Source organism: Pocillopora damicornis, chromosome 6 (assembly GCF_964200805.1).
Source record: "Pocillopora damicornis chromosome 6, jaPocDami1.2, whole genome shotgun sequence".
Classification (NCBI taxonomy): domain Eukaryota; kingdom Metazoa; phylum Cnidaria; class Anthozoa; order Scleractinia; family Pocilloporidae; genus Pocillopora; species Pocillopora damicornis.
In genome coordinates, this window is record NC_142675.1 from 22,099,538 (window position 1) to 22,127,252 (window position 27,715).

The following is a 27,715-nucleotide window of genomic DNA, read 5'->3' on the forward strand; positions in this document are numbered from 1 at the left end:
AACCTAAAAAAGCGTACCGATCAGAAAACAAGCCAAAAAAACACAGAATAACCCCTGATTAGCTTTCTATTAACTCATCTTTTGAAAATTCGTTAAATAGCGAATTTACAAGGACCAATTTTCATTCTTGGCCCTTGTTTAATTTTATAAATACTCCTTTGGAAAAACTCGTGTTTATTTCTTAATCACAACAGTGATAGAAGCATCAGATGTTGATTCAAAAAGTAAACTTCTGTTCTTACCGATAAAACTAGTTTTCCCAGAACCCGAAGGGCCAATCAAGGCAATGCGAATCGCATCAATGTCGTCCACAGGCAGACCTGTGAAAGATTCTTTCTTGATCCATAGGCAAGTCTGAAAATGGCAGTCCATCAGTTTCTTTTGGAGTTCAAGGAACGCTTCTTCCTCTTTCAATCTTTCTCTTGCAATCTTCTTCGTTATTTTTAATATTCTAACAGTACCTTTATTCACCCCCAGACCCCTGTCATTGTAAATGAAATACCTCTTTTAAAATGACGACATCCACAGAAAGGTAGTTCATCTCTTTTTAATGGCGTTTAATCAAGCGTACAACTGTTTTTTATTTTCTGCTGAACAAAGCTGTCAGGGCCGGTTATCTCCATGGGGTCTAACCCAAACCGTGGCTTCACGCCAGCAGTGAGCCTCGGAGATTCTCTTTAATAGGGTTGATTCATTGAATTAATTGCTTCCACTATAAGCTTTCTGCCCCTTTGACACTGTTCTCAAAAAAACAAAAGTTCAGATAAAAGGTTTGGCTAAATTCAAGATGACTTAGAGCGCAGTTTTGTTAAACTACAGCTAAACTTTGTTTAAATAACAGGCCCTTGCAGTTTATCGCAGTTGATATGTTGAAAACAAAGATTCCTTTGTTTTCATCTGGCGGCATTCGTTTTGTGGCCATCTTTCACATCGAATGGATTTTGAAGAACACAATGCATAAACAACACCAATATATGAAATACAGTTCATAGAAAACAAGGAAAAAAACAAACTATGTTCTGATAGCAGGCCCTTTTCATTAGGACTGTGGCACAAACGTTTTTTCTTCTGCGAAGCGAGCTGGACCACGATGAAAATAGCTCCAGTTAGACCCTGCTGGGAAACTTTCTCTGATACTAAGGGCCAGTTAATGCCAAATCTCTAACAGACCTCTCCCAGCTCTCTTTGCTTAAGACCTAAGACTTTTTCGTGGGCAAAGAAACCCTTGTGCCGCAGATTTTTCGAAAAAAAAAATTGGAAAGAACAGCAATCAGAAATCTACCCAATCTGATAACATATTTTTATGCACAAGCATTTTTCAACTGACCTAAACTAAATCAATCAATCCCTTTTTTCTTAATAAAATCATTTTTTGTATGTGCATAGTGCCTCTCACAAGCTCTGCATCTCCTCTTCCAAGACTATCTTCATTCCAATGGACAATGGCAGACTCGACTTGATGTCTTCCCACATTTCCTTCAGCACCTTTACGGTGTTGATCTCTTCTTTCTTCAGGTGTTCCTTCAGAGTTTTCATCTTACCCTGGTCAGACCAGTGGTGTTTATGCTGCAGACGAGCCAAGAACTGCTCAATGGTTTCCCCACTAAGGGATGGTCCTAACGACGGAAAAAATAAGGGGGCACTGAGGAGCAGTTAAGGAGGACAATAACAACAAAGGCACACTTTCCGTCTGTGTCAGTTAGCTGTTTTTACACTAAAATTAAAATCTTTTAATCTGTATTAGAAGACAACGGTTTTTTTTTGTGCACTTCTGGATTGGAGTGAGTGAGCAAATTTAGATTTCATTTTTGCCGTTCAATATTGATGTAAAACGTTGTGCTTAACTTGCCAACTAGTAATCTCTCTTGAAGAAGAGTTACATTAAGCATTTTTATGGGATATTATCATAATAATATATAGATTTAGCCAAGCCTAAAAGCGGAGCTCGCATTTTTTTTCCCCGCACGTCTCAAGGGCATAACGCCTTGCCCCGGCCAGGACTAGAACCCGGATCGTCCGACTCGGAGTCCAGTGCACTGACCACAGGACTACTGAGAATTCTAAAAATATTACCTTTCTCTGTGTATCCTGATTTGCTTTCATCTCCCGAGCCCACTACGTCATCAATACTATTCGTGAATATTTTCGGTGCCATGAAGACAGATGTTGAACATAATGGTCGAGTGTACAAGTAAAAAATGTCTTCAACGCGTATTGGAACCTTCGATTACTCCCTGCGGAATACTCTATCGCTTAGCTACAGAAAACCCGTAGGTAGCTTGGGCCATATACGAGACTTATCGTTGAAAATTGTTCTGCATATACCGAAGTAGCATACATTATGCACCATTTTCATTTTCTCACATTTACCAAAAGCTAAGGTAAAATCTGTTACCTCCTGCCACGATTTCTCTCTCCATCTTATTTTTCTCTCGCTGTTTACGGATTCTGATAAACCTTTCGGCAGACAACAAAACAGAATCCAAGATGTCAAGGGCGGCTCGATCCACAGCATCAGACTGCTCAGCTTTAGCGTGCGTGTAATTTGCAATGAAGTAGGTCTTCTCACTGGAGCTACCGGTCGCCCAGGAGGCCTGGTCAAAAGCTTCATCCTTGTCCTCCTTATCTTTAAGCTTGTCCAGGTAGGTGATTACAGTCACAGGAGCATAACCTGAAAGGTTACGGTAAATATAATTACATTTAGTAGCACAGCACTACCTCGATTGATGGAGAAAAAGGCTAAGGGGAGAAGGTGTGGAGTGGGGTGGGGACATCCGCCACATCGCTCAGCCGCTCCTTTCGGGGGTCATCACAAAATGGAAATCTGCAACACACTAGAGCAGTCTGTAAAGTAAGCTGAGAGTTATCAGACTTATCAGCGTTACAGGAGATCAATCCATAACAAGTGTATTTTCAAAAGTATGTTCAACCACATCTTTAGTTTGGGCGCCAACGACACCTCCCTCCCCCGCTAAATCTCCACCCCAAAGCCCTAATGCTGCGCTCTCACTTCGCTTCACTGCAAGTCTGTCGTAACTCACTCGCCTGATTTTCTATTGCTACACTAAAATGTACGGCAATGACTCTTGCAAAGAAGATTTAGGGCCCGTTTGCATGGAGGTGAAAGACCCCAGGAAGGTGAGGTAGCCCGCCAAGCTGTGGTTGAAAAATAAAACGCGTTTACATACAATTTTACAACCCCGGGGTGCTGGGGTGAAGTTGTTTTTGCGCTCGAGAAAGACGAAAGATTAATTCTCGGACACATAAGTATTTATTCATGAAAGCGTCATGCGTTGTGTTACGCGGTGTTAGGTTACGCGAGGAACCGTTGACTTAATAAGTTATACGGAATTGTTTTGGAAACGAAATATGGTTGATTTACAACGCAAAACATTCCGAAATATGAACATTTTACACTCCCTCTGTGGAATGTACAAAGTTTTAAAACATACATGTTTCGCTTTTGAGCTTTTTGCCATGAACGCGACGCTCGCTAGGCGGGTTACCCCACCTTGAAAAGTTTAACTCGTGGCAAATTGTCACCCCGGCTGACAGAGTTACCCTACCTGGAATTGTTTTGGAAACGAAATCTGGTCGATTTACAACGCAAAACATTCCAAAATGTGAACATTTTACACTCCTTATGTGGAATGTACAAAGTTGTAAAACATACATGTTTCGCTTTTGAGCTTTTTGCCCTGAACGCGACGCTCGCTAGGCGGGTTACCCCACCTTGAAACGTTTAAATCGTGGCAAATTGTCACCCCGGCTGACAGAGTTACCCTACCTGGCAGACCGGGCAACCCGCCTAGGCGGGTCACCCCACCTATCATGTAAACGTGATCAAGATAAAATAAGAAATTATATGGACAGGCGGGTTACCCCACTTAGGCGGGTTACCTCACCTACCTGGGGTCCCCCACCTCCATGTAAACAGGCTCTTAGGCAGAGTAAAAACGGTATCACCTGTCTCTGATTTCACTTAGGAATTTGCGTCCATGGGAATAATCTTCAAAGTTTTATCTCTACTTACCATCTTTTCTGAAGTGCTCTCTGATTTTCTTCAGAGTTTCCTTGTACTTGCCGTCTTTCAAACGCGGGTCGTTCGCCTTAACAACAAAAACAACAGCATGTGCGCATCTTGAAAGAGGTAGTACACCTCTCACTGGACCGGTGGGCTCTTGATTGGCTGCTGCGTCAGTTCCGTCACAATTTCGCTTAACTTCTTCTCCTGGACGGATTCTAGATAAAGATAAAAAGGGAACAAGCGACTGAGCATTCGTTGTTACTTGGGTTGAAAAGCGTAAGAGGCGGCGAACGAGAGCCATTTCAGGGGAACAGGGTGAAAGGGGAATCCCTATCCACAGGCTCCCCCTCCTTCGTTTTACGCTAGATAAGATAGAAAGCGCAGGATAGGGCTAGTTAACACAATTTTGCAAAGGTATGTTCCGCCAGAAGTCGTATTCATTGGCCTTTCATATACCCATCTTGAATATAAAGGTGCCTCTCTGCTCTCAGTCCATTAACCTCACACAAAACACTGGTGCTTAAGCAAGGGAGGATGCTCCATGCTCATTTCCCCCCATGGCTATGCGCGGCTATGCGCGGCTATGCGCGGCTATGCGCGGCTATGCGCGGCTATGCGCGGCTTTGCCCGTTATTTTGAAATAGAAATAAAAGTCGAAGTTGAAGTTGAAAAACTGCATCCTGTTTTTCTACCCTGAAGGATGTTGAAATAAGAAAAGAAAGACTTATCATTATTATTATCGTTAAGGTTATTATCCTTATTGAATTCTCACCTTCCCGACATTATATTCAGACATTCATCCAGGAGTCTTTCGTCACTCTCAAAAAACCCTCTGGTGTCAATCATCCGAATCTTCTTGTGCACATAGTATTCCTCGAGCAAAATAGTTCCTTCACTTCCGGTACCTTGTTCAAAGGCGCTCTGTTCGGCCTCTCCGAGAGCTCGCTGTAAAGTACCTTAGAAATAATAAAAAAATATTTCAGGATATGTGCAAAACTCTAATAAAATGCGTACTAATATAATTTATCTATTTCTAAAACTTCTGTATGTGCGCTCGCTTGCCTTCACTCGATTCGCCGCGCCAATATATTTTCTATGTAAGACGATTGTCGTGTCTCTTTAAGATTGCGAAATACAGTCGAATGTCGCCCTGCGGACACCTCGCTATTACGGAAACCCCGCCATAGCGAACAAAAGCCAGCCCCCCGACGAAACGCATAAAGAAATGACTGAAATAAACTCCTGTCATTACGGACACTTTCATGCCCCCAAGCGCAACATTTCACTTTTTTTCTTTCTCTCGCTATAGCGGACACTTCGTCTAAAATCGTGACTCACATAATATAAAGCGACATTACGATAAAGGAAAATAAAAAAAAAACATTCTCCAACTGGCTGCGAACATGAAAATTTCCTGGTTGCGGCTGGTTCGTGAGGCCACTTTAGAAACTTTACGTTTGCGTAGTTACATACTATTTCTGATGTTGAGAGACAAAACAATTTTTTTTCTCTCATACCCCGCCGAACTTTTGCCATTACGGTCACTAAATTTCCCTCCGGGGGTGTCCCCGAGGGAGTCGACTGTATTAGAGTTGTTAAAATCTTGGTCTTTGTATCCAAACCTCAATGATCGCAAATGCTAACTAGAGGTTAAACACACCCAATGATATTAGCCATCCTTGATAATAGCATTTGGAAGCAGTTGATGGTTGATTCAAAGAGGTAAAATTTGTTCTTACCAACAAAACTAGTTTTCCCAGAACCCGTAGGGCCGATCAAGGCAATGCGAATCAGATCAACGTCGTCCACCTGCAGACCTGTGAAAGATTCTTTCCTGATCCTTGGGCAAATCTGAAAATCGTACAACAACAGATCCTGTTTGAGTTGAAGGAACGCTTCCTCCTCTTTCAATCTTCTTTCATTTTCTTCTCTTTCACGTCGTTGTTTATCTAACCGCATCCTCTGTGCCTCGTCTTCGTACAAGGCACGTTCCTTCGCTTCGCGTAACGCCAGCTCGCGGTCTTTTTCCATCTTGTCACGCAATTCTCTCATTCTCTCCTCATTTTCCTCTTGAGCCCTCCTCTCGCCTTGCGCACGCGCGCTGGGATCTGTTCTGTCCACTGTCTCATAGTTCTTTATCGAAAAAAGAGAAAAAGCCAGCTTATTTAGCACTAAACACAAATTCTCTGACAAAAGTAATGAATATTTCATGCCCAAGGTTATTAGCCATCAACTTTAGTACAATGTGTTTCACGCACCGAACTGACTTAACTTGGCTTTTGGAGGAAAGGCAATCTGCTACTTAGAAAAAGTCAAATTAAGTGTTGCTAAAACAAATACAATTTTATTCACTAAATTCTTCTTCCAACATCTTCAAACCCTAAAAATGAAACTTTACCACGTATTTTAGATCTTATGAATAATAAAAACAACACGGGACGATATGCATTATCACGATCGTATCAATTTACAAAAGTACACGTATTACTGACCAATGATAAGCTTGTTCAACCAAAATCTTTGCGAATGTATGTTATAAAATTATCCCTTTGAGCCACAGAATTGACACTTTTTCTTGCCATGGGAAGCGAGGCAAACAAACAGGCATTGCGTGACTTTCTTTAACAAAATTGCGTGGCTGGAGAATTGTAAAAATCTTCTGAGGATAAAGCACAAACAAGGTTAGGCAGATTTAAGAACTTTCGAAGGAAAATGTGCAAATTTATATTCTCAGTATCAAAACCAACCAGCTATTTTATCGAAATATTAAATAATCCAAATATATTGATACGCAATTTTACTGGTTCCAAGAATTTGCCATACCGGAACATGAGTTACCCAGAAGTCAAAGAAAGCCGAAAAATTTACTTTCGCTTTAGACCATCAGCAATTTCTTCATTTCACTGGCCTGTTTTTGTTTTTTTTCCCGTCTTCTTAATAAAGGTCGGGCCTGAATAATATTCAATGGCTCTATTTTCTTCTTACCAGAATGATAACACAAGCAATTCTCGATCGATTATCTTACGAAATCGAAATATCCACGTCTTTCGCTTTCGCTGCGTTACCTTCTGTACTGCAAACTGCTAAGTTTGCCATGTGTAAGTGTTTAGTTGATCTCCAATAGAAATGACTCTACGGAACTAATAGTATTTTAATCTCTGTGTTGCTTTTTTTTTTAAACTTATGACTAAGCCTGATCGCTTTGATTGTATTTCTTACGAATAGTGTAACCAGTTATTCCTGAACTTTGACGTGCAAGAGAACCATTTTATTTGCAAACGAAGGGAAGAGCAAAACACGCTTACAATGTTTGTCACAGTTGATTTGGTGAACATAAAAGTTACAAAGTGCATCTATACTTACAATTTTAGATTCACTTCCTCCCATTGTAAAACAATTTCCCTTTGTAGTCTCCCACCTCAAAAGAATCGCCGCTTCTTTAACGCTATCTCCTTCAACAAAAGCGGAAGTGTGATTTCCCCGAAATTACGTGACCGTTTTTATTTCGAGAACAAACATTCTTCGGCACCAGTCTCTTACAGCTGAATCAAATTTCCAATCGTCTGTTTTCTAATAATAAACGGCCCTGCTGGCAACCTTTCAAAGCAGCGTTGGACATTTTCCCGCTACAACATATCAAACCGTTATTTTGCTAATGAATTACCCCTTCAGATGTAAGAGGAGGGGATTACATCCAGGATTTCAAGGAGCTCAAAGTTGGGCGAGAAGTGACTGCCTTGGTTCATGTGTCAGTCGTGCGTTACCAATTATCCCAAGATCACCTGATCAGGAATGACGCTTCCTATCGTTCTGAGTCGTATGCTGTGCGGAATTTATGGTTATATATTCCTGTCTGTTGCAAACTAGAAAAGCCATTCGCCTCTAAACGTTAGTCTGCCGTGAAAAAGACTTGGCCGATCATAACCATTAACACGGGGGTGAGTTGTCTGGTTTTATCATTGTCTGTTTTACTTCTTCAAATGAAACGCTCGGGCGTCCGTGTCCGTTCGGAGAAAGCGAGTGTAGTTGAGGCATGATCTGCTGTGCATTATGTTATCAGTTTAACTCCTGTAAGAGCGACGAAGGATTCTAAGGCTATTTCAATTCGTTTAGGCCATGTTTTGTAGATGACTCCCTGCTTATGTAAAAAATACGCCGAATTCAATTCTCTGGGTAAACACGTTAGCGATGTTATCTTTGAATAAGGTTACGCAGGGGACCAGGTATTTGAAAAGAATTACTGAGGCTAACACGCCAAGAACTCCACGAAAAGAACATTAGGTATTGTTCAGTTTGAATTCTTTGAGACCTCGGTGCGAATGATTTTCTAAACCAATAACATTTTTGTAGTAACTTATATTCCATGGGCCAAGGCGAACACGGTAGGACGCCATCTTAAATCGTTATGTTAATTTAATTTTTTGAATCGACCAAGAAGATATTCGCTGGGAAAAGGTGGCCAATTTTTGAAATCCAAAACTGACTTAGAATTGCCGAGAAAACAGCTAGAAAATGTTTCCCTATCATCTCAAATTACTTTCTTAACTTCCTTTTAAACAAAAACCATAGTATTGACGAAAAATTTAAACTGAAATATAATTTTAATAACACCCCGTGTATGTCTTATCGCAAGTAAATCGCAGACTATGGCTAGGAAAAGCTTGTGTTCCGAAATGTAATCGGCAATGATGTTCGACAATACGAGATTGTGCATAAAACGGTGTTAAACCAACTCACGTATACTTCAACCTTTGCAAAATCGCGAAAGATCTGCATTTACACGATAATTTTCCAACAATAACAGATTCTCTTTTCTACACTTCTTTTTAAAAGGTTAGCCAAGTCACATTACCTCGGCTATGAATTCTCCAGAGCAATGATTCGATAAAGGTTTAAGGTGGGCCGCCGCTATTTTCTTCTCTAAAAAATGTTGTTCGACCCTAAAATCTAGTAATATCTTATTTTATTCGCACTGAGACATGATGCCCTCATGAAATCTTAAATTTTGTTATTGCGAATGCCAAATATCAAAGAAAACGGTTTACATTTAAATACCGAAAATTCGACTTAGAAGTAGACCTCTCCCGTCTCCCATAAATATCCACAAGATATATCTTTGTTCAAAGTTTGTCGTATTTGGAAACGTGTGGTCTGTCGCCAAGTTGAAATCCAAGCAAATCGTGTGGTATTTGAACGCTTTTGTTATGTAAACAATTTCTTTTGTCCTTCCAAATTTGCATACCCGTTGACCACGTGAGTGAGCTGCACTCTACCGTGGTTGCATCGGTCATGATAAAATGCAGACTGCAGACCATTCAGATAGTTCAAACCGCGCAGACCGTGCAGACTGTGCAATCTTTTTGTTTGCTTTTTTTTCAACTGTGATTTAAAAATGCATGATTAAGGTGTATACACCTTTTTCTTACTCTTTTGGTAACGTTGGAACTGACTAATTGATAACTAGTAGGGAACTTTGGCGTTTGTCAATATCGAAGTCGATTGGGTGATAGGTCATAAATGAATTTGCAATTCAGTTAGGTCATCCAGAATCTTCAGTTTTACCAATATCATATATAAATATTTATATCAGATATAGATATGCGTTTTTAGAAAACTCGCTCAGTAATTTCTGCCTGCTCTTTCAGTTCTGAGGTCCATCAGACACTTTCAACCAATAAAAGCTGAGTACTGAAGACTATAATGTTTTTAGTTGAAAAGGTTGAAAGGTTTGCTTTGCTAGTATAAGGCATTTCTGATCAAGCCTTTCTATCAGTGTAAACTTTTTGAGTGAAAAGCTCTTTTCTTAATTTTCGCGTTCCTCAGGCAAGCGAAGACAGGCACGATGGGTACTCAAAGGCTTACTCGTAGTCGAGGGCTAGCATAATGCATTGCCAAAAAGCGTTCGCCTTTTATGCAGGGTAAATCCTAAACATATTTTGCGAGAGTTGGATTCGAAAAATTTGAGAGCGAGTCACTTACAAGTTGCTGAGCTCTTCTTTTCCAACCATAACAAGAATAGCAAAGCAAAAACAAGTTACGGGAAAGTCAGCGACCTCTGAAGCAATAAGGAGCAATAAGGAAGAGGACCAAAATTGTTGACCATTTCCTAGGAAGGCATGGTGGCTACAAAAATTAATCAGCGGTGGTCTCGCAGTGCCGATCAAAGTATTTATTAACAAGCGCAAAGTTCTGAGATATGTTAAAACACGTGCAATCATTTGGGAATAAGATCGAATTGTATAAATTGCTGTAAGCTTATTAACTCTGCTTAGAGGATAGGTTTTATATTTCGGCGCGAGGTCTTGCTTGCCAGGCAAGAGAATTATTACACGATCGTATACAGCCTTTAAACCATTGAGTCCCAACGTGAAGTGTTTCATTACTTTTTATTTCTTTCGGATTTTACACATCCACGTTCCTCAAGGAGAAAAAAAATCTCTCTAAATAAACCGTTGTAAGAATTCATTTTTGTCCTTTCAGCTTTACACAAAAGTCACTAGGCGAGCTCTCAGCCAACGAAAAGACCAGTCGAATGATAAACGCTCTAGTTGGCCTAGCATTTCTTGAAATTCGCGATATTGCACCCAGCTACAACTCATGTGGTGCGTACCGTGCGAAGTTTTTCACTACAGTCTCTAATATGACCCCTACTGAAGTACAAAGAAGTGCGAGATTTTTCGTAAGGCCTAGCATAGTACATTTTTGACGTCGTGTTGGTTCTTCCGACTTTCTAATGTTTCCCATAAAAAGAGATTTTCAATTGCTTTTCATTACAGCATTTCAGCCAAGATTTCCCCGGTAAGTAAAAGAGGTATTTCTTTTATTGATGTATTTTATTTACCAGGAGAGGCACCGCTTGAATTCTGATTTTTAAGAAGCAATCCAAAGCATTTGTAAGTTGCAAATGGCTTCAAAGTTTCGCAGTCTGTTCCGGCGAGCGAAGAAAACCAAGGAATCGAATCCGTCAAATAACGAAGAACAGGTTTGTCATTCATTTATTTACTAAAGTTGGATAAAATTTGTTTGCCATTGTCTCATGCGGATGTGTTGTTACTTGTAACAAAGATTTCTTCTCCAAAATTACCCTGAATTAGCTAGAATCTGAAGAAGGTGAAGTTCTATTTTTTGGCGCTCGAGACAATTCACTTGTTTAATTTGTATTCTCATTGGCTTCTTGTAATAATTTCCTATGTACTGTTTGGCTGTTGTGATAAATTTGGTTTTGGTTTCATAAAAATCAATCAAAAAGCACTCTATGATGAGGGCAACGGTGTGTGTCTTTGCTTTATGAAGTGGAAGAAGAAAAAAGTGAGCCTGCTAATATATCAATATCCGTAGCGATCAGCCTAATTTTAACTAAAATACGGTGAACTGTTCTGTGTACTCGAGTTTGATTTGTTTGGTTTTCTTTAGAGAAGTTAAATCAGTTAACTGTGATAATAACTCGAAATTTAGAGCGAATAGCCCATTTTATTATTGCATACACCTAACCGCTTTTCAAAACAACCACAGCCCAAACTTTGGAAGTTTGGAAAGACTTGGGTCGATTTTGTTTCTTTGAGGCTGTGATTCGTTAATGCTAAAGATAGGAATCTGTCTTTGTATGTGTAACAACCATTCACCGAATTTGAGGTGACTAGTGATGGATGTTAACCGAGCTGCGAAATGTCCCGGTAAATATTCACCGCTGGCCACCGACACTAAGGTGAATAGTTGTTTTAGTAAAAAACTTGAACAACGAAATAATGTTGCACAAAAAGATGACATTAATTAATTTATTTTTGCAACGATTACAGTATTTTTGGACGCAAATCCCGCGCGAGTTGCGCCGAATTAAATAAATATATGTTATTTGCCGGCTGGGAGGTCCGTATGGTGAAAAACTGTGACCGAGGTCTTGAAAATACTGATTTTCAAGACCGAGGTCACAGTTTTTTACCATACGGACCGACCCTTAGCCGGTAAATAACATATTTATTTTTTGTTAACTCGACGAAATTCTTTCCGAAAGAACCCGAATGATTTAGGGCTGTAAATACGGCAAGATCCTCCATGAACTGAACAATTTTTGAGCGAGTAAATGGTGGTTAAAATAGAGGTGATGCAAATTCAAGAGAGATACCTCAGCGAAACATTTTCATCTCCGTAATGATAAAGGGGATTTAAAAGGCTTCCAAACAAACTTTGAAACATTATTTTTACAAGTATCTTTATAAAATAATTCAAATAGTACGTGCGCTCTGATTGGCCATAACACCATTTTATATGAGTGTATGTAAACACGGTTTTCGTTCCTCTTTCTTTTCGTTCCTCCGTTTCGCGTCATGGTTTCCTACGCTTATCTCGTGTTCTCCCAACCTCCCGCGTGTTTACATCAGGCTATGTAAACACGGAAACCATTTTACATTTCTTCAGTCACAATCTGACACCTGTCAATTAGAGAGCGCGTAACAAAAAAATGCGTAGGGACATTTGAAAAACAACGGAGACAGTTTGGCAAGAACTGTCTCCACAATGTTTTCTTCAAAAATAGTCAATGATCTAACGGAAAGTATTATTCACTCTCATCGACGATTCATTCGTGTACGAAGATTTACCTTTGTTCATTAAGTAAACGGCGAGGCAAATAATTGTGAGTAAATTCAAATTTTTTTATTTTGAAGTTGTGAGAGTTTGCTCGTTTGTTTGCTGCAATGGCGTGTGTAAATCTCGTCTTTCCTTCACAAAAACTAAATTCGAATGGAACACTCCAACAAGACAAAAGGGGATTTAATGCGGCCTTTTCTCAAAAAAGTCCTTCAATTTCTTTGTGCAATTTACGGTACAAATGTCTAAATTGAATGGACCTGGAAAGACTCACCGAGAGTGTATATTTGTTGTAGAACTTAAAAACTTCGCTCGCCCTTTTCACTACGAACAAATTGCTTGAGAAAATTCAGGTATTAAAAGAATGAAAGTTCCATCGTTTAACTGTAACGAAATACCTCACGTTTTAACTTTCTAGGTACTTTTTGTGGACGATTAAAATTAACTGCAGACGGTTTTTAGGCCGCTTGTCAACCAACGTATTGACACTATTGTTTCTACAAATTCATTCTGAAACTAATATTTTTCTGTCAACCAAAGCGATTTAAGAGAGAGAAAAGAGAGGATTCATAAGTTATTTATCGGCTTGAGGTAGTAACCGACTTGTTTGCTTAGAAATACTGCCCAGCCGGAAAAACGAGATATATTTATGAAAAATGGCAACGAAATTTGGGATGTACTCGGCGATTCACGAAAGCGTTACCGTGGCCCGTGCGCAGAGATAGGAAAATACTGACCGGGTAAAGAACCAATCAGATTGCAGGATTCGTTACCGTGCCCTCTTAAAAAAAAATAAGAAGGGTTATTCGGAGTTTGAGTAGCCAATCAGAGCGCCCCTTCAGCGCCATCCGCTGGTTTAGTATATACTAAGTTTTGATTGCCTACGATGTTAAAAGCTTAATTTACAATGCAACCTTTAACGTTCATTTCAACTATAACGATCAAATTAGGCCCCACCTTCCAAGTCCAAGAGCGATCACCCTAATTAATGTAGTAAACCGTTACGTGTTTCGTTTTTTTTCGGCCAAGTAGAATTAGTTATTAGTTATCTTGGTCTATTTGGTGATTACCATAAGGTTATGAGCTTAATTTTAAATTGAAATTTTAATGTTCATTTCAGTTACGCAATCTAACTAGCTCCCGCCGAGAATTTCAGTATTTGAATATTCTTTTCTCGTTGCTGGGTCCGCCCTCTCCTCCTCGTCTCCTAGACACTGCACAAAATCTGAAGGAAAATTATCGCTTAAATTAACAATGCCATTATTACGCTTTGCGAATTTTAGACTTTAAGGTTGTTTGTGAAAAGATAGAGGGGCCGCAGCCAGGATAAAACATCTTGTAAAATTTAAAAAACGATCTCTGGCTAAAACTTTTAAAAATACGAGCTTTCGGCTGTTTGCGCTACAGCCTTCAACGGGTAAAATGATAAAAAGGTAAGAAATACTAGGTGTGAAGTACAAAGTAGGAAATTAAAAATGCTAATAACTAAGAATGTTTGTTAAAAATACTAGGTGTGAAGTACAAAGTAGGAAATTAAAAATGCTAATAACTAAGAATGTTTGTTTAAAAGAATGTTGTATTGTCCGGGCAAAGGACAGGAATTGTTGTCCGCATTGGGAGTTAACTTGGAATGCCACGCTTCTAGTGTTTTTCTTGTTCTAAAACTGCCTTTGTCAATAATAGATGCATTATCAAAGTCTATTGCGTGATTATTGGCCCAGACGTGATTGGAAATTCTTGAGCCTTTTGCCGCGGTTTTCACATTTCTGAGGTGTTCTTTCTTTCTTGTGTTGAAGGCCCTGCCAGTCTCACCAATATAACACCATGAACAGTCACCACAAGGAATTTTATAAACAACATTTGTTTGAGATTCCAATAATGGTCGAAATTTTGGGGCCGGGAACTGTTGTTGGAGGGTGATAAGTGGTTTGTTCACCACTGTGATGTCGTGTTTTTTGAGGACACGAGTCAGAGGTTCTGTTACGCCTTTAATGTATGGAAGAGAGGCGAACGACTTGCGTGATTCGGACGCCTCGACCATCTTGAAAAATGTGCCAACAAGGTTAAGGTTGTTTAAGGTTGTTATTAATATTAGCTGGGAGGCATATCAATCCAAAATACTCTTTAACCCTATCGGCACTTTAAAATAAGAACCCTTATGAGGGTGGAAAGTAATACACACATATTGCTTCGTTTGTGTCATTGTTTCAGAGGCCAGTAAATATGTGTTATCTTTGGATGCGAGGGATCAGAGAGAGTCTGCTAGAGAATTGAATTGGCAATAATAAATTTTAAAAAGACAGCGCTAAATTTTTCAGAGGCGAACAGAATTTTTTTTTAAAACAGCCATTTAGACCAGGAAAAAATGCTGCACTAGAAAAAAATGCTGCTGTGGTAAGTTAGAGGTTATCTTACCTGTCATTATGAAAAGTCATGGTGACTAAAGGGAGATATTCTGGTATACATAAAGGTTGAAGAGTAATATATCTGTTTATATCTACTTGCTAGAGTTCATCTGACGGTGTTAATATGTCCAAGCACTGGACGCTTTTTAATAGTGACTTAATTTTCAATTTTTTACCTGGTTTTAGGACCACCGAAAAATGTCTACCTTCTTAGATAAGTCAGTTATTCTATCACCATCAATTTATTTATTAAACGGCAAATGCAGCTTGGTAATCACAGAAATAAGATTTTTCCCATTTTATATCTCATCAATTTTGTACTAGTGAAGATGATAAACACTTTTTTCATACAATAAAGGCAATTTTGTAGCAACTCGATCGCGCTGTTCATGGTTTATACTTTTTGAAAAAATCCGGAGCAATCACCCTAATTGACATGGTGAACTGTTCCGTGTGTACTCGCGTTTGAATTGTTTACCCATTTGGTATTTGCTTAATTGTATTAAGCGCATTTTATTATTGCTTATACCAAACTGGGTCCGCCCTCTTCTCGTCGTCTCCTAAACACAAAGTCCGAAGCAAAATCATCGCCTAAAATAACTGCGATGCCACCATTATGCTTTGCGAATTTTTAGGCTGTAAGCTTGTTATTAATTTTAGGTGGGACGCATATCAGTCCAAAATATACTTAAACCTTATCTGCACTTTAATATGAACCCTTAAGGGCGTGGAAGGTAATACATGTTGCTTCGTTTGTGTAATTGTTTCAGAGGCCAGTAACTACGTCTTTACTTTTGGATGCGAGGTACCTGAGCGAGTCTGCTAGAGACTCGAATTGGTAATGATAAATTTTCGGAAGAAAGCGCTAAATTTTCAGAGGCAAACGGAGTTTCATTTCTTCCTTTTCAGCTGTTTGCAGCAGAAAAAAATACTGCACCAGAAAAAAATGCTGCACCAGAAAAAAATGCTGCACCAGAAAAAAATGCTGCACCAGAAAAAAATGCTGCACCAGAAAAAACTGCTGCTGCGGTAAGTAAGTAGTTATCTTACCTGTCATTGTGAAAAATCATGGTGACCAAAGGGAGGTATCCTGGTATACTTTGGGGTTGAAGAGTAATATATCTAATTGATAGAGTTCATTTGACGGTGTTGATATGTCCAAGCACTGGATGCATTTCAATAATGACTTGATTTTCAGTTTTTACCTGGTATTAGGAGTACCATAAAATGCTAGAAAAATGTTTACCTACTTAGATGAGTCAGCTATTCCAGCGCAACCGATTTTTTATGCAACGGCAGATGCAGTGTGGTAATAAGAAAAATTACACTCACAGAAGAGGCTTTTTATTTTATCAATTTTGTACTTAATTAGATGATAAACATTTGTTCATAAAATAAAGGCAATTTTGTAGCATTTTGATCGCATCGTTCATGGTTTATACTTGTCATGAGAAAACACGTTTTCAATTAGGTGTATACTGTAACCTTCAAAGGTTACTGGTGTAGCGGAGAAGACAATCCGAACGCACAATATAAATCACGGTTTAATCTAATGAAGTACGTAAACAAAATTACAAACGAAAATAAGGAGATCGGTGTGAAATCGCAAATGAAGAGGGCGAAGTAAGATTGAAGATAGCGTAGTTATGATTGATGGTAATGTTGTGGCTGAATTTGTGTGGTTCGAACTAAAAGAAAATGCAGCAGAAACTAAACTAAGAAAATATCCCTGAGAAATGTAACACTAGCCTAATTAAAAATGAAGCAATTATAGAGTAAACTGAAAGCGAGAAATAGATCGATATACGTATCAAAAAAAAAAGGAAATATCTTAAATGTGAAATAAAGAAAAACTTACTTTGGTCTAGCTCCTAATGATTATAGGTAAATCGCCAATAGCGGATCGCACATGAATAGCAGAGAAAATTAGTGGCGTCGACAGCAACTTATAGCGATGAAATATGAAATATAATATCTGGTACATGTGCTTAAATGAAACTGATTGAAATAAAAAACTTATTAAGTAATAATCATTAACCAACGAAGAAATAATAGACCGGAACAAACCTAACAGAAAAGTACACAAGTTACGCGTTTCGAAACTAACATATACTTTTGATGTTGCATTCATCTATACAGAGGTCAGTGTGGCCACCTGGAACTAGAGTGGTAGGAACATTTGATTTCAAGGGGGAAACAGCAGATGTAAGTTATTTAGGATTTTATAAAAATTGACTTGTATTTCAGGGAGTGATGATGCTATAATGCTGACTGATTGCTCAATATTCACTCACTTTTCCTTTTCAAGTTAGAAGACACAAAAGTAATCCGTTATTAACACAAACGAGAATCTTTTTGAGACAGTGTTTCATTAGTTCATTATGATTTTTAACAAGGAAAATACTGACAACCAGAAAACTAAGCCCACGATTTTCAATTTGTACTGTAGCTACTTTTCGTTTGTAAACAAGAGAGACAAAGCTGATTAGTTAGTTCTTCAAAGAACATAATTTCATTCAGGTGTTTGGAAGAAAACTCTACTAAATGTATCATGACACGAGGACGCAATGTCGACATCAGGCAAGAGAATAATATAATATGTTATCTTGCATCTGGTCTGTCTGTGTTGTTTTATTTCAGGATATGAGCTCGAGGTAACTATGAAAACAAACCACTGCTAGGATAAAAGAGCTGACAGATCTATTTTTTGATTTAGGATTTGTCGTTTAGAAAGGGAGAAATTCTCGTCATTAAAGGAGTTACGGTGAGTGCATATGAAAACCTTGCAAAATTGTTTGGTATTGCCCCGGCTGCTTTGTGTGTTGCGCTGGTTTATGGAACTCACGGAGAGGTATATTTTCGTGCTTCCTCTTTTTTGTGAGTTAGGTTTAGAATAAATAGATTTTAGGTTAAATAAGTTATTTAAAGTATCAATTTCCGGTGAGACTCATCTTGCTCGGGTTAAAAAAATTCTCGGAAGGTTGGGGACGAGCGTGGCTGCCGAGTGGATGACATGATGAAAATGGGGTTTCAGTTTGTTTGTAGAGTCGTCTTTCATCAAGTTAAATCCACGAGTGTAAAGGACCTACGTTTACTGGGCTTACAGACTAGTCTGTCTAACAGGCATCTTCCCAAAGATAGAACATTAATGATGTTCATACGTACCCTCCGAGACTCGAACCTTGACCTCCTTCACCGTTACTCGGCGCTTTATTAGCTGAGCACACCAGTCGGCAGATTTAGGTGGTTACTGAGGTCTCGCATCAATGAATGTCAGTCTTATGATCAATGACATATAGATATCTCAGAAAAGATCTTAAAGATGTAAGGTAATTTCAATTTGGTAATTTAGTGTTAACAACTGAGTTCAAAACGTAAATTGGTCACCGTAAAGGGTAAAAAAGCTGACGTTTCGAGCGCTGGCCCTTCGTCAGAGCGATAGCTATCGCTTTACTCTCCCACCGACGCAGCACCACAGTTCCTTTAGAAACTTACCCCCTTTCCTAATTTCAATTTGGGTATATCTGACGGATATTGTTAATTCTGTCTTTTGTCTGTTTCCTTAAGGATCCCAACTGGTTTGAAGCAGTTAATTGTGAGGGACGAAAAGGGTGGATTCCTAGCAACTTTGTTATGGAACGTTACCCTGTGGAACTCAGGCCCATGTCGTAAGTTGATTGTTTTAATGCCCTCAGAAGAGTTAGGTCTTAATGTTTGCAAATCGCCATGTTTGCTAAAATGCTGTAGAGTTTCAAATTTTTTTTAAAAATTATAGTTTACCTTGATAACCAAATAATTCTCTTGACCGCGCAAGGGCTTAGCGTAAACCAAAATGTAGTGACTAGCAATAGTGGCAGGCGCCAAGCAAGAGCTTTCAATTTGAGTGAAAATGGCCACGCTAGAGAGGTTACGCGTATCATGAAGGTCAGAAGTGATAACAAACAAGATGGTGATGCCAACGAAGACGATGATAAACTCTTTCGCAGTGCGAGGTAAACAGATGAAACTGTATCTATGTTAACAGTTCCTTCACCATCCGGATTACGATTTCTTTTAACTTAATTGTTCTTAATAAGCTGCATAATCTTTTCAAACCTTTCAGTTTACTAATCCACCTGCTTGTGCATTTTTCGTGGATGTGTTAAATCGCAGGCGTCACTCGTGATTACAGCTAAGATTATCAATTGGTAACTGGAAGCTATCGTTGATTTTTGTTTTGATCAAAATCACAGATGGTTTCATGGAAATATAAGCAGAATAGAGGCTGAGAGGCTCTTCTACCCTTGCGAAGACGGAATGTTTCTGATAAGGAACTGTACCAGCAAGGGGGACTATGCTCTTTCGGTCTGGTATGTCTGTAGTTTATCGTAATTACCAGACTACAAAGTTAACTGTTAGTATCTTCAATGAACACTTAGGAGACAAACGCTTCGCTCATCGCAAGGTGTCACTGGTGAACTCTTTACTTAGTTGGAAATTTGGTATGTGGTGATTCCACAAGAGAAAAAGTTTTCGAACGATATATTTTTCAACCTTTCTTAAATATTCCCTACCAATGTCTGTTTCGAAAAAGACAATAGAAAAAATAGGTCACCACCCGTGCTTAAGAGTTATAATAGGCTAGTGTTACCCCATTCACGCCAGTGCTGTAGTGGCTAATTTTCCCCTCGTTAATTATTTGGCAGTCTACATTGAAATTCCTTTACCAATCATCCCTTATTGTGTGCATTCTGTAGCTCCAACAAATCATCTCACCATTTTGATATCTTAGCCCACCATTCACAAGTGTACATATCCTGAATTCTTCTTCACAGCTATGCTAACAAGATTAAACACTACAGAATCGGGAAAGCGGATGATGGAAAACATGTAATACTTGGTGGTGTTTTTTTTAGAAGTCTTTTTGAACTTGTAGAGGTAAGAAGGGTATTTATATTAAGGTGTATAGTAATCAGTGCTCCGGTTCACTGTTGTAGGACTTATATTTACGTTACTAGGTCGAGACTCTTGCAAATGTTAACCACCAGGCACAGTTACCAAGACGTCATGACATCATAAAACTATTTTAATTAGCTTCCATTTCAATTATGGTAAGACCTCGGGTGTCTGGAGGTTTCGCCCCATTGCGAGTTCGCCACCCACCACCTTGGGGAGATCGCCTCCTGAGATAAGAAAATGCGCCCCCTCTCTTACAAATTCGCTCTCACTAAAATCTTTCAGCTCGTGTCTTTACAAAGAAAAATATTCTTCTGTATGTTCGAGTCACTGTGCCTCGAATGGCAGAGCAGAACACTGAGAACAGAGCAAACGAAGCTCGGAACAAAGCAAAGCAAAGCAAACGAAGCATAGAAGAACTTGGCAAATATTTGATTTATTCAACCTGTATTGCTCCCGAGACGTGAATCCCTCATTAAAACACATGCTTTCGCTACATTGTGTTCATTTGACCTGTTCCCAACGTTCGCTCCTTTGCATTACGGTGTGGCTTTTCTTAGCATCATTTAAGGTCAGCGGGTGGACTTTGCACGAGGCTAGCGAAACCCTTGCATAGCGGAACATTTAATACCGTTATTTCTCGAAGTTCCTTTGATGAAGGTAAGCAACCAAGCAAGATCTGATTATTGTCAATAAACTTCTGAGTGACTTCTCCTTAATTGCTGATAAGTAACTGTAACGCCCTTGAGGTGACATAACCTTTTTGGAATCTGTAGTTTTTTTTTTTATCGTAGGCTCTGGTAATGGGAAAATATTTTACCTTCAACGGGTGATTTTCCTAAATATTTGTTGTTAACTTTTTATGGCAAAATTAGGTTTGAGTTATATGGGTAATCTCCACTTTAATTTTATACGGACTCATCAAAATACGGCACTGAACCCATAAAAATACTCAGCGGTACTACACACCAAAACGTCTGATGAGATATATATATATATATATATATATATATATTGCACAGTTGGTTATTTTTTACTGTAAAAGACCTGTTTACTGTAAGCTGCGCGCGCTGCGCTTCTCTATCCGCTTTTCATTTCCCGCCTTATCATGAGAAATGAGCAGAAACATATGGAAGAAAAAAAAAGTTGGCTAATAAATAACGTGTTAAACGTGTTGGTGTGTAGTATTGCTTGTTATTTTTTTTTCAGAGGGCACGGTAACGAATCTTATTGGTTCTTTACCCGTCACTATTTTCCTATCTCTGCCCACGGGCCACGGTAACGCTTTCGTGAGTCGCCGAGTACATCCCAACTTTCGTTGCCATTTTTCATAAATATATCTCGTTTTGCCGGCTGGGCAGTATTTTTAAGCAAACACGTCGGTTACTACCTCAAGCCGATAAATAACTTATGAATCCTCTCTTTTCTCTCTATCAAATCACTTTGGTTGACAGAAAAATATTGGTTTCAGAATGAATTTTTATAAGCAATAGTGTCATTACGTTGGTTGACAAGCGGCCTAAAAACCGTCTGCAATTTATTTTAATCGTTCACAAAAAGTACCTAGAAAGTTAAAACGTGAGGTATTTGGTTACAGGTAAACTGAACAATGGAACTTTCATTCATTTAATATCTGAATTTTCTCAAACAATTTGTTCGTAGTGAAAGAGCGAGCGAAGTTTTAATGAAGAAATGTAAAATGGTTTCCGTGTTTACATCAGGCTATGTAAACACGGAAACCATTTTACATTTCTTTTATAAAATAACTAATGAAAAAGGAACGAAAACCGTGTTTACATACGCTCTTGTAAAATGGTTTTATGGCCAATCAGAGCGCGCGTACTATTTGAATTATTTTATAATTCCAGTTCAACAATAGATATACGCTCTCGGTGAGTCTTTCCATGTCCGTTAAATTTGGACATTTGTACCGTAAATTGCTCAACAGAAACTGAAGGAATTTATTGAGAAAAGGCCGTATTAAATCCTCTTGTGTCTCGTTGGAGTGTGCCGTTCGAATTTAGTTTTTGTGAAGGAAAGACCAGATTTACACACGCCGTTGCAGCAAACAAACGAGCAAACTCGCACAACTTCAAAATAAAAAAAATTTGAATTTACCTGGCCGTTTACTTAATGAAAAGAGGTAAATCTTCGTACATGAATGAGTCGTCGATGAGAGTGAATAATACTTTCCGTTAGATCATTGACTGTTTTTGAAGAAAACATTGTCGTGATAGTCCTTGCCAAACTAGTTCCGTTGTTTTTCAAATCTTCTTGCGCTTTTTTCTTACGCGCTCTCTAATTGACAGGTGTCTGATTGTGACAGATACTTGTAAAAATAATGTTTCAAAGTTTGTTTGGAAGCCTTATAAATCACCTTTATCATTACGCAAGTGAAAATGTTTCAATGAAGCATCTCCCTTTAATTTGCATCACCTCTACTTTAACTACCATTCACTCGCTCAAAAATTGTTCAGTTTATAGAAGATCTTAACGTATTTATAGCCCTAAATCATTCGGGTTCTTTCGGAATGTATTTCGTTAAGTTAAAAAAAAAACGTTATTTACCGGCTAAGGGTCGGTCCGTAAGGTGAAAAACTGTGACCTCAGCCTTGAAAATGCTGGCCTCGTAAAAGAGAATTTTGAATAGCCACAACGTTAAAGTTGCTCAAAAACCTTTCCAGACTTTGAAGCATATTTTCGCCAAACCTAAGGATCCTGTCACGAAAGAACAACGAACCGACGCCATTTATTTTATTCCTTGCAATGACTGTGACAACGAATACATCGGACAGACCAAACGTCAGTTTGGTACACGGTTAAAAGAGCACCAAAAAGCGGTTTTCCTTTGCAAAAAGGAAAATTCAGCTCTATCGGAGCATACATGCCTAACTAACCATACAATTGGGTGGGATAATTCTAAAATTATCACCACTGATCGGCGTTACCACTGGCCACGACTAGCGCCTTTGTTTGGAGGGTTGGCATATTAACGCTCCTTTAAATCGTGACGATGGGGCATAGGGTAAAATATGGCCTGGACCATTTTTTAGACCATTTTTTGGACCATTTTTTGGACTATTTTTTGGACCATTTTATAGGGGGGGAAGCACACCATTAGTGTTCAGGGAGGGGTGGGATGCAGTCTACTAGTACTGAGGGAGGGGTGGAAGGCAGAGTGTTATTACTCAGGGAGGGGTGAGAGGTGGATGTAATAGTAAACACTACTTGTTAATGGAGCTTTTACTCGATCGTACAAATTATCTTCATCGGTTTTTCGACTGACTTTTTGAATGTTCTTCATTTTTGTCGTCCTGCGAAAGCGAAACTGCCACGTGAACACTGGACTTTGATTTCTGTTGAAAATATCGCGTTTAAGATCCTCTATTGTTGAGTTATGCCTGTGCCTTTTGAGTCGACATGTGTACCATCAGTTGCTTCACGTTTCCCTTTGTGTATACAGTATGTAATTACTAAATTCATCTATCTTCCTTTTGTCATTCATCTTAGCAGACGAGATCACGAAATTTCCGGTCCTAACCCCTTAACTTAGCAGCATATAGAATTCACGAGCGCTTTTGCGATTTCAACGTTTTATACTTTTACTATCTGAACTATTTCGAAGAGGAATCCATATTCTCGAATCGAGCAAAAGCACTGCTGTACTTGTAGTATGGGAAAGCGCAAATATCGATTTCATCTGTTTCGCAAACAAAGGAGTTAATCACCAACGCCGGAAATAGCAATTTTTTGAGGCGGACAAATTTTCAAACGCACCGCCGACAAAATTCGTCCCTGTTAGGTCGACTTGTGCCAGTGCAAAGTGATACCGACGGGTTAGCATGAATCATCTTTCAGTTGCCTCACGTTTCCCTTTAGTATGTGACAAAAAAGCGAAGGAAAGCGCGATGTCTTTATAATGGTTTCACAACACGGGGTGCAGTTAATCCAGCTGTCAATGAAACTCTCCTGACATATCCAAGCTCCAGATAATAAAATTTTCCGGGCAGAATCGGTCACATTTACTGACTTCTACGTTTTGCCGACGGAAAAGCAACAGTAGCCACTGTACTTCCACTTAGCAGGTTACGTAGGTTTTTACACAAGAAGTGATTGGCAGCGGCCCGGGCAAATTGGAAAAAAAAACGTACGGGAGTCGCGAGGAATGCCTAGTCACTATTTCCGGTGTGGGTGATTAACTCCTTTGTTTGCGAAACAGATAAAATCGATATTTGCGCTTTCCCATCTTTTCCATATTACATGTAAAGCAGTGCTTTTGCACGATACGAGAATATGGATTCCTCTTCGAAATCGTTTGCTGATTATTTTATGTCCCAGTGTTTACGTGGCAGTTTCGCTTTCGCATGACGACAAAAATGAAAAACATTCAAAAAGTCAGTCGAAAAACCGATGAAGATAATTTATACGATCGAGTAAAAGCTCCATTAACAAGTAGTGTTCACTATTACATCCACCTCCCACCTCTTCCTGCCTAGCAATAGCCCTTCTCTCACCCCACCCTGAGTAATAACACTCTGCCTTCCACCCCTCCCTCAGTACTAGTAGACTGCATCCCACCCCTCCCTGAGTACTAATGGCGTGCTTCCCCCCTATAAAATGGTCCAAAAAAAAATGGTCCAAAAAATAGTCCAAAAAATGGTCCAAAAAATGGTCCAATCCATGTTTTACCCTATGCCTGATGATGGCGGTTTGCTTCCTGACGCCTATTTACACCTCGTCAAAAAAAGGCCGCTAATTAGTCATCATATAAAAGGACCTCTTGTTGCAGCGTTTAAAGACAGGAGTGTCGAAACGTTGGGTCTATGAATAGACCTTTTTACAGTTCCCAACGCCATATTGGAAATGCAACCGCGCACACGTGAGAACGAGGCTGGGGTTGACTCGCGTTAAATCTCTGTGAGCGCTTTTGGTGAAATTCGTACGTGGGCAGTAAAATTGTTCGATTTTTTAAGGAAAATGGATGGTCCTAGCCGAAATCTCGATAAAGCTAATTTTTCTCCCAAAAAGAAAGGAAAGCAGTGTGTCGCTTTTGTTTGTTCAAATACATTTTATGGCCCCAATGGTTTGCCTACGAGCTTTCACTTCTTCAAGTTTATGCACGCAGGCATGTATTTTTGCTAAGTATTTATCGTTCTATACTTATCTTATTTTCTGTAAATTATGGATGAGGGTAACTATTGTTGCAAAATTAGTACAAATTTTCTAGTAGGTACCTGAATTGTTTTAAGTTCAGTAGAGTATTTTTTATTTCGGCAGCAAGTCAAGAAGTTCAGTGCTAATCACCTGTTTACTACAAGGCTTGACTAAAACACTCCTAACAGAGAAACTCTTGGAAAGTAAATGCTTTTAATAAAATAACCAAGACACTGTATCTTCAGGGTTTCCACTTATTATGGCAGACCCAGAAAACTGGCCCAAATTTGGTAGCAATTGTGACAAAAGCAGTTCTCAGTAGTTGTTGTTTTTGTTTTTTATGAGAGTATAGCAATCCACTATGAATGCCACATGGAACTCTCAAAAAACATTTTGTGTGCTTTATGTATCAATCAATATGATGCTTCAAATTGAAAAAAGAAAAAGTGAGTTTCACCAACTAAGAGAGTTCTTGACACAAAGATGAACTATGACACTAAATTTTATTATTCACAAAATTGTCCTCATAATATAAAGTTTGATGGAAGTCTCAAAAAAATAATTTCTCATACATTTCGATGGTCTGAAAGATTCTCTTTCAAACAACTCAAATGGTATCTATAACAGGATAAAATATATATCTTGATTTGGATATATTTCTCAATCTTTAAAGTATCTTCTTTACATTGCAAAATTATATCATAACGTTGGTTAACACAATGCAATAAGAACTAGTATAGCAAACTTTGAGTCAGAAGGCCTTTGAGTGCTAAGAATGGGAATATCAATTCACTGAATGTTTATCACCGATGGAATCTTAAATGTGTGTAAAGGACTAGCATTGTTGAGATCAGTAGCTGAGAGGAAGCATTTCTGTTCTCTTCCTTTAACCCTTAAATACCCAAGATCTGATTGTCAATTCTCCCTTCTAGTTGCTACACATTTACTTGTAAATAAGTTATGAGAATTTGATGTAAGATCAAGATAACTTCTGCCTGATAAGTTTCAGTATTAACATTATCTGTTTGCTGGATAGTGTTTGGAAAAGTTACATGAATCAGTCACTTCTGTGAGTTTTTAAATTGTCCAATATTTTGGTCTAATTCTTTCAATGGTGTCTTGCCACCTAATTAATTACCATGAGTCGAGAACTGAAATGGTTTTCAATGTATCACGAGCATAAGTTGTCCTGAACCAGATGGGTATGAAAATATTATGACATCTGTTACAGTTTTCCTCACGAGTTGATAGAAACAAGGGTTGTAATCAAGTGGTTCTACGGGCTCTATTGTATAGTTTCCCCATAAGATGAAATGTACAAATGGAAAACTAAAAGACATCTTGGTGAACAAAATGGGAACAACTTTAACTGAAGAAAATGGTACAACAACAAGTACCACATCAACAACAGCAGCAATAACAAATCTCCTCTACCTAGAGGGCTGCAGCCGTTGCCTCGCTTTCTAAGCTATCCTGAACAGCTTCTATGGTACTTCCTGTAATGCGTTCTTCTCAACACGATGTGGCGATATTCTCGTGAAACAACGGGGTAATCGTAAAGCTGATTGAAATTCATCTCAGGTGAATTACGGAGATTACTCGCCCATTCAAGGGCTGAAATCCTTACCATTGTTACTTCGTATCTGAAGTCGCTCTGGTTTTGTTCTAAGTCCTGGACATCTGTAAGAAGTTCTCGGTTTTCTCCACTACTCGATGGAAGGACGTGTCACATCAGCAAAGCATAAACTTGCAACACTAAGTCGACTCTAATTCAGCCCGTCGATTTTAAATTAGATTTTAAAATCTCCCTGAGATCTTTTGCTTCGAGTTTCTGGATGTCATCTAATGACGAAATTTTCATATTGTTGTGTTAAAGAACTATTTTGAAGGGAGAAATCGCATTGAAATGTGCATTAGATCGTGAAATGTCAGCTGATCAGCTGTATGAAAGAACCGCCGGTCAACCCAAGCCTCGTTATCGTGTATGCGCGGTTACTAATCCAATATGGCACCGGGAACTGTAAAAAGGTCTATTGTAACTTCTTTGGTTACATTCATTAAATCTGCAAACCAGAGTAGCATCAAACTATGTCTGATTGTCCACCTGGTTGCCGTGTGAACTTTAATATAACATATATTTATTTTAACTCGTTGTTTGTATTTCGACTCGCCCTAAGGGCTCGTCAAAATGCGATACAACTCGTAAAATTACATGTACTCAACTATGCTACACAATAAAGCGTCCAATAAGATATGTGGATTTTCTCTAGCTGTGCCGTATTTTGACGAGTCTGCCAGGCGATTCAAAATACAAAAAAACGGGTAAAAGTACTCAGCGATACTACATTCGAAAACGTCTCGTAAGTTATTTATTATCCAACTGCTTAATTTAATGCGCATCCCTTACAAGGCAGGAAAAGCGAAATAGATAGAGAAGCGTAGCATGGTCAATTGATCAGTTAAACAGGTAATTATTACAGTACGAAATATAAAACTGTCCAATTATTGCGTGATATTTGTACTCTATTCGCGGGTTATTCTTACTTTACACAGTTGGGCTATAAGTTGAAGTATACATTAACGCTAGTAAGTGGTACGTAACCTCAAG

The 27,715-nt window shown here is 38.8% G+C and overlaps 2 protein-coding genes across 2 annotated transcripts in view; one reads left to right on the forward strand and one right to left on the reverse strand.

Annotated features, from left to right (window-relative positions):
• Positions 1–531: 531 nt before the first annotated feature.
• On the reverse strand, positions 532–7,501 carry LOC113686111 (uncharacterized). The gene is made up of 6 exons (XM_089208449.1): positions 7,391–7,501; positions 5,767–6,160; positions 4,800–4,983; positions 4,034–4,242; positions 2,396–2,671; positions 532–1,616 (listed from the first exon to the last, which is right to left on the reverse strand). The coding sequence occupies exons 1-6, from the start codon at positions 7,412–7,414 to the stop codon at positions 1,393–1,395; spliced, it is 1,311 nt and encodes a 436-aa protein (XP_089064575.1). The 5' UTR covers positions 7,415–7,501; the 3' UTR covers positions 532–1,392.
• Positions 7,502–7,802: 301 nt separating this feature from the next.
• Positions 7,803–27,715, forward strand: part of LOC113678483 (uncharacterized) — a 41,280-nt gene continuing 21,367 nt past the window's right edge. The window contains exons 1-8 of the mRNA XM_089208480.1: positions 7,803–7,965; positions 10,872–11,009; positions 17,158–17,223; positions 17,735–17,782; positions 18,586–18,686; positions 19,251–19,367; positions 19,833–19,935; positions 20,514–20,613. Of these exons, the coding sequence (XP_089064606.1) occupies positions 10,932–11,009; positions 17,158–17,223; positions 17,735–17,782; positions 18,586–18,686; positions 19,251–19,367; positions 19,833–19,935; positions 20,514–20,613 (613 nt within the window). The 5' untranslated portion in view covers positions 7,803–7,965; positions 10,872–10,931. The remainder of the gene's footprint in view (positions 7,966–10,871; positions 11,010–17,157; positions 17,224–17,734; positions 17,783–18,585; positions 18,687–19,250; positions 19,368–19,832; positions 19,936–20,513; positions 20,614–27,715) is intronic.

Bases quoted from the DNA above. Each gene is read 5' to 3' on its own strand.
- LOC113686111 (XM_089208449.1), bottom strand. From the start codon at position 7,414: ATGGGAGGAAGTGAATCTAAAATT. The intron at 4,984-5,766 runs GTAAGAACAAAT...ATTATTTCTAAG, and splicing joins TGGGAAAACTAGTTTTGTTG to GTACTTTACAGCGAGCTCTC. The intron at 2,672-4,033 runs GTAAGTAGAGAT...GTAACCTTTCAG, and splicing joins AGAGCACTTCAGAAAAGATG to GTTATGCTCCTGTGACTGTA.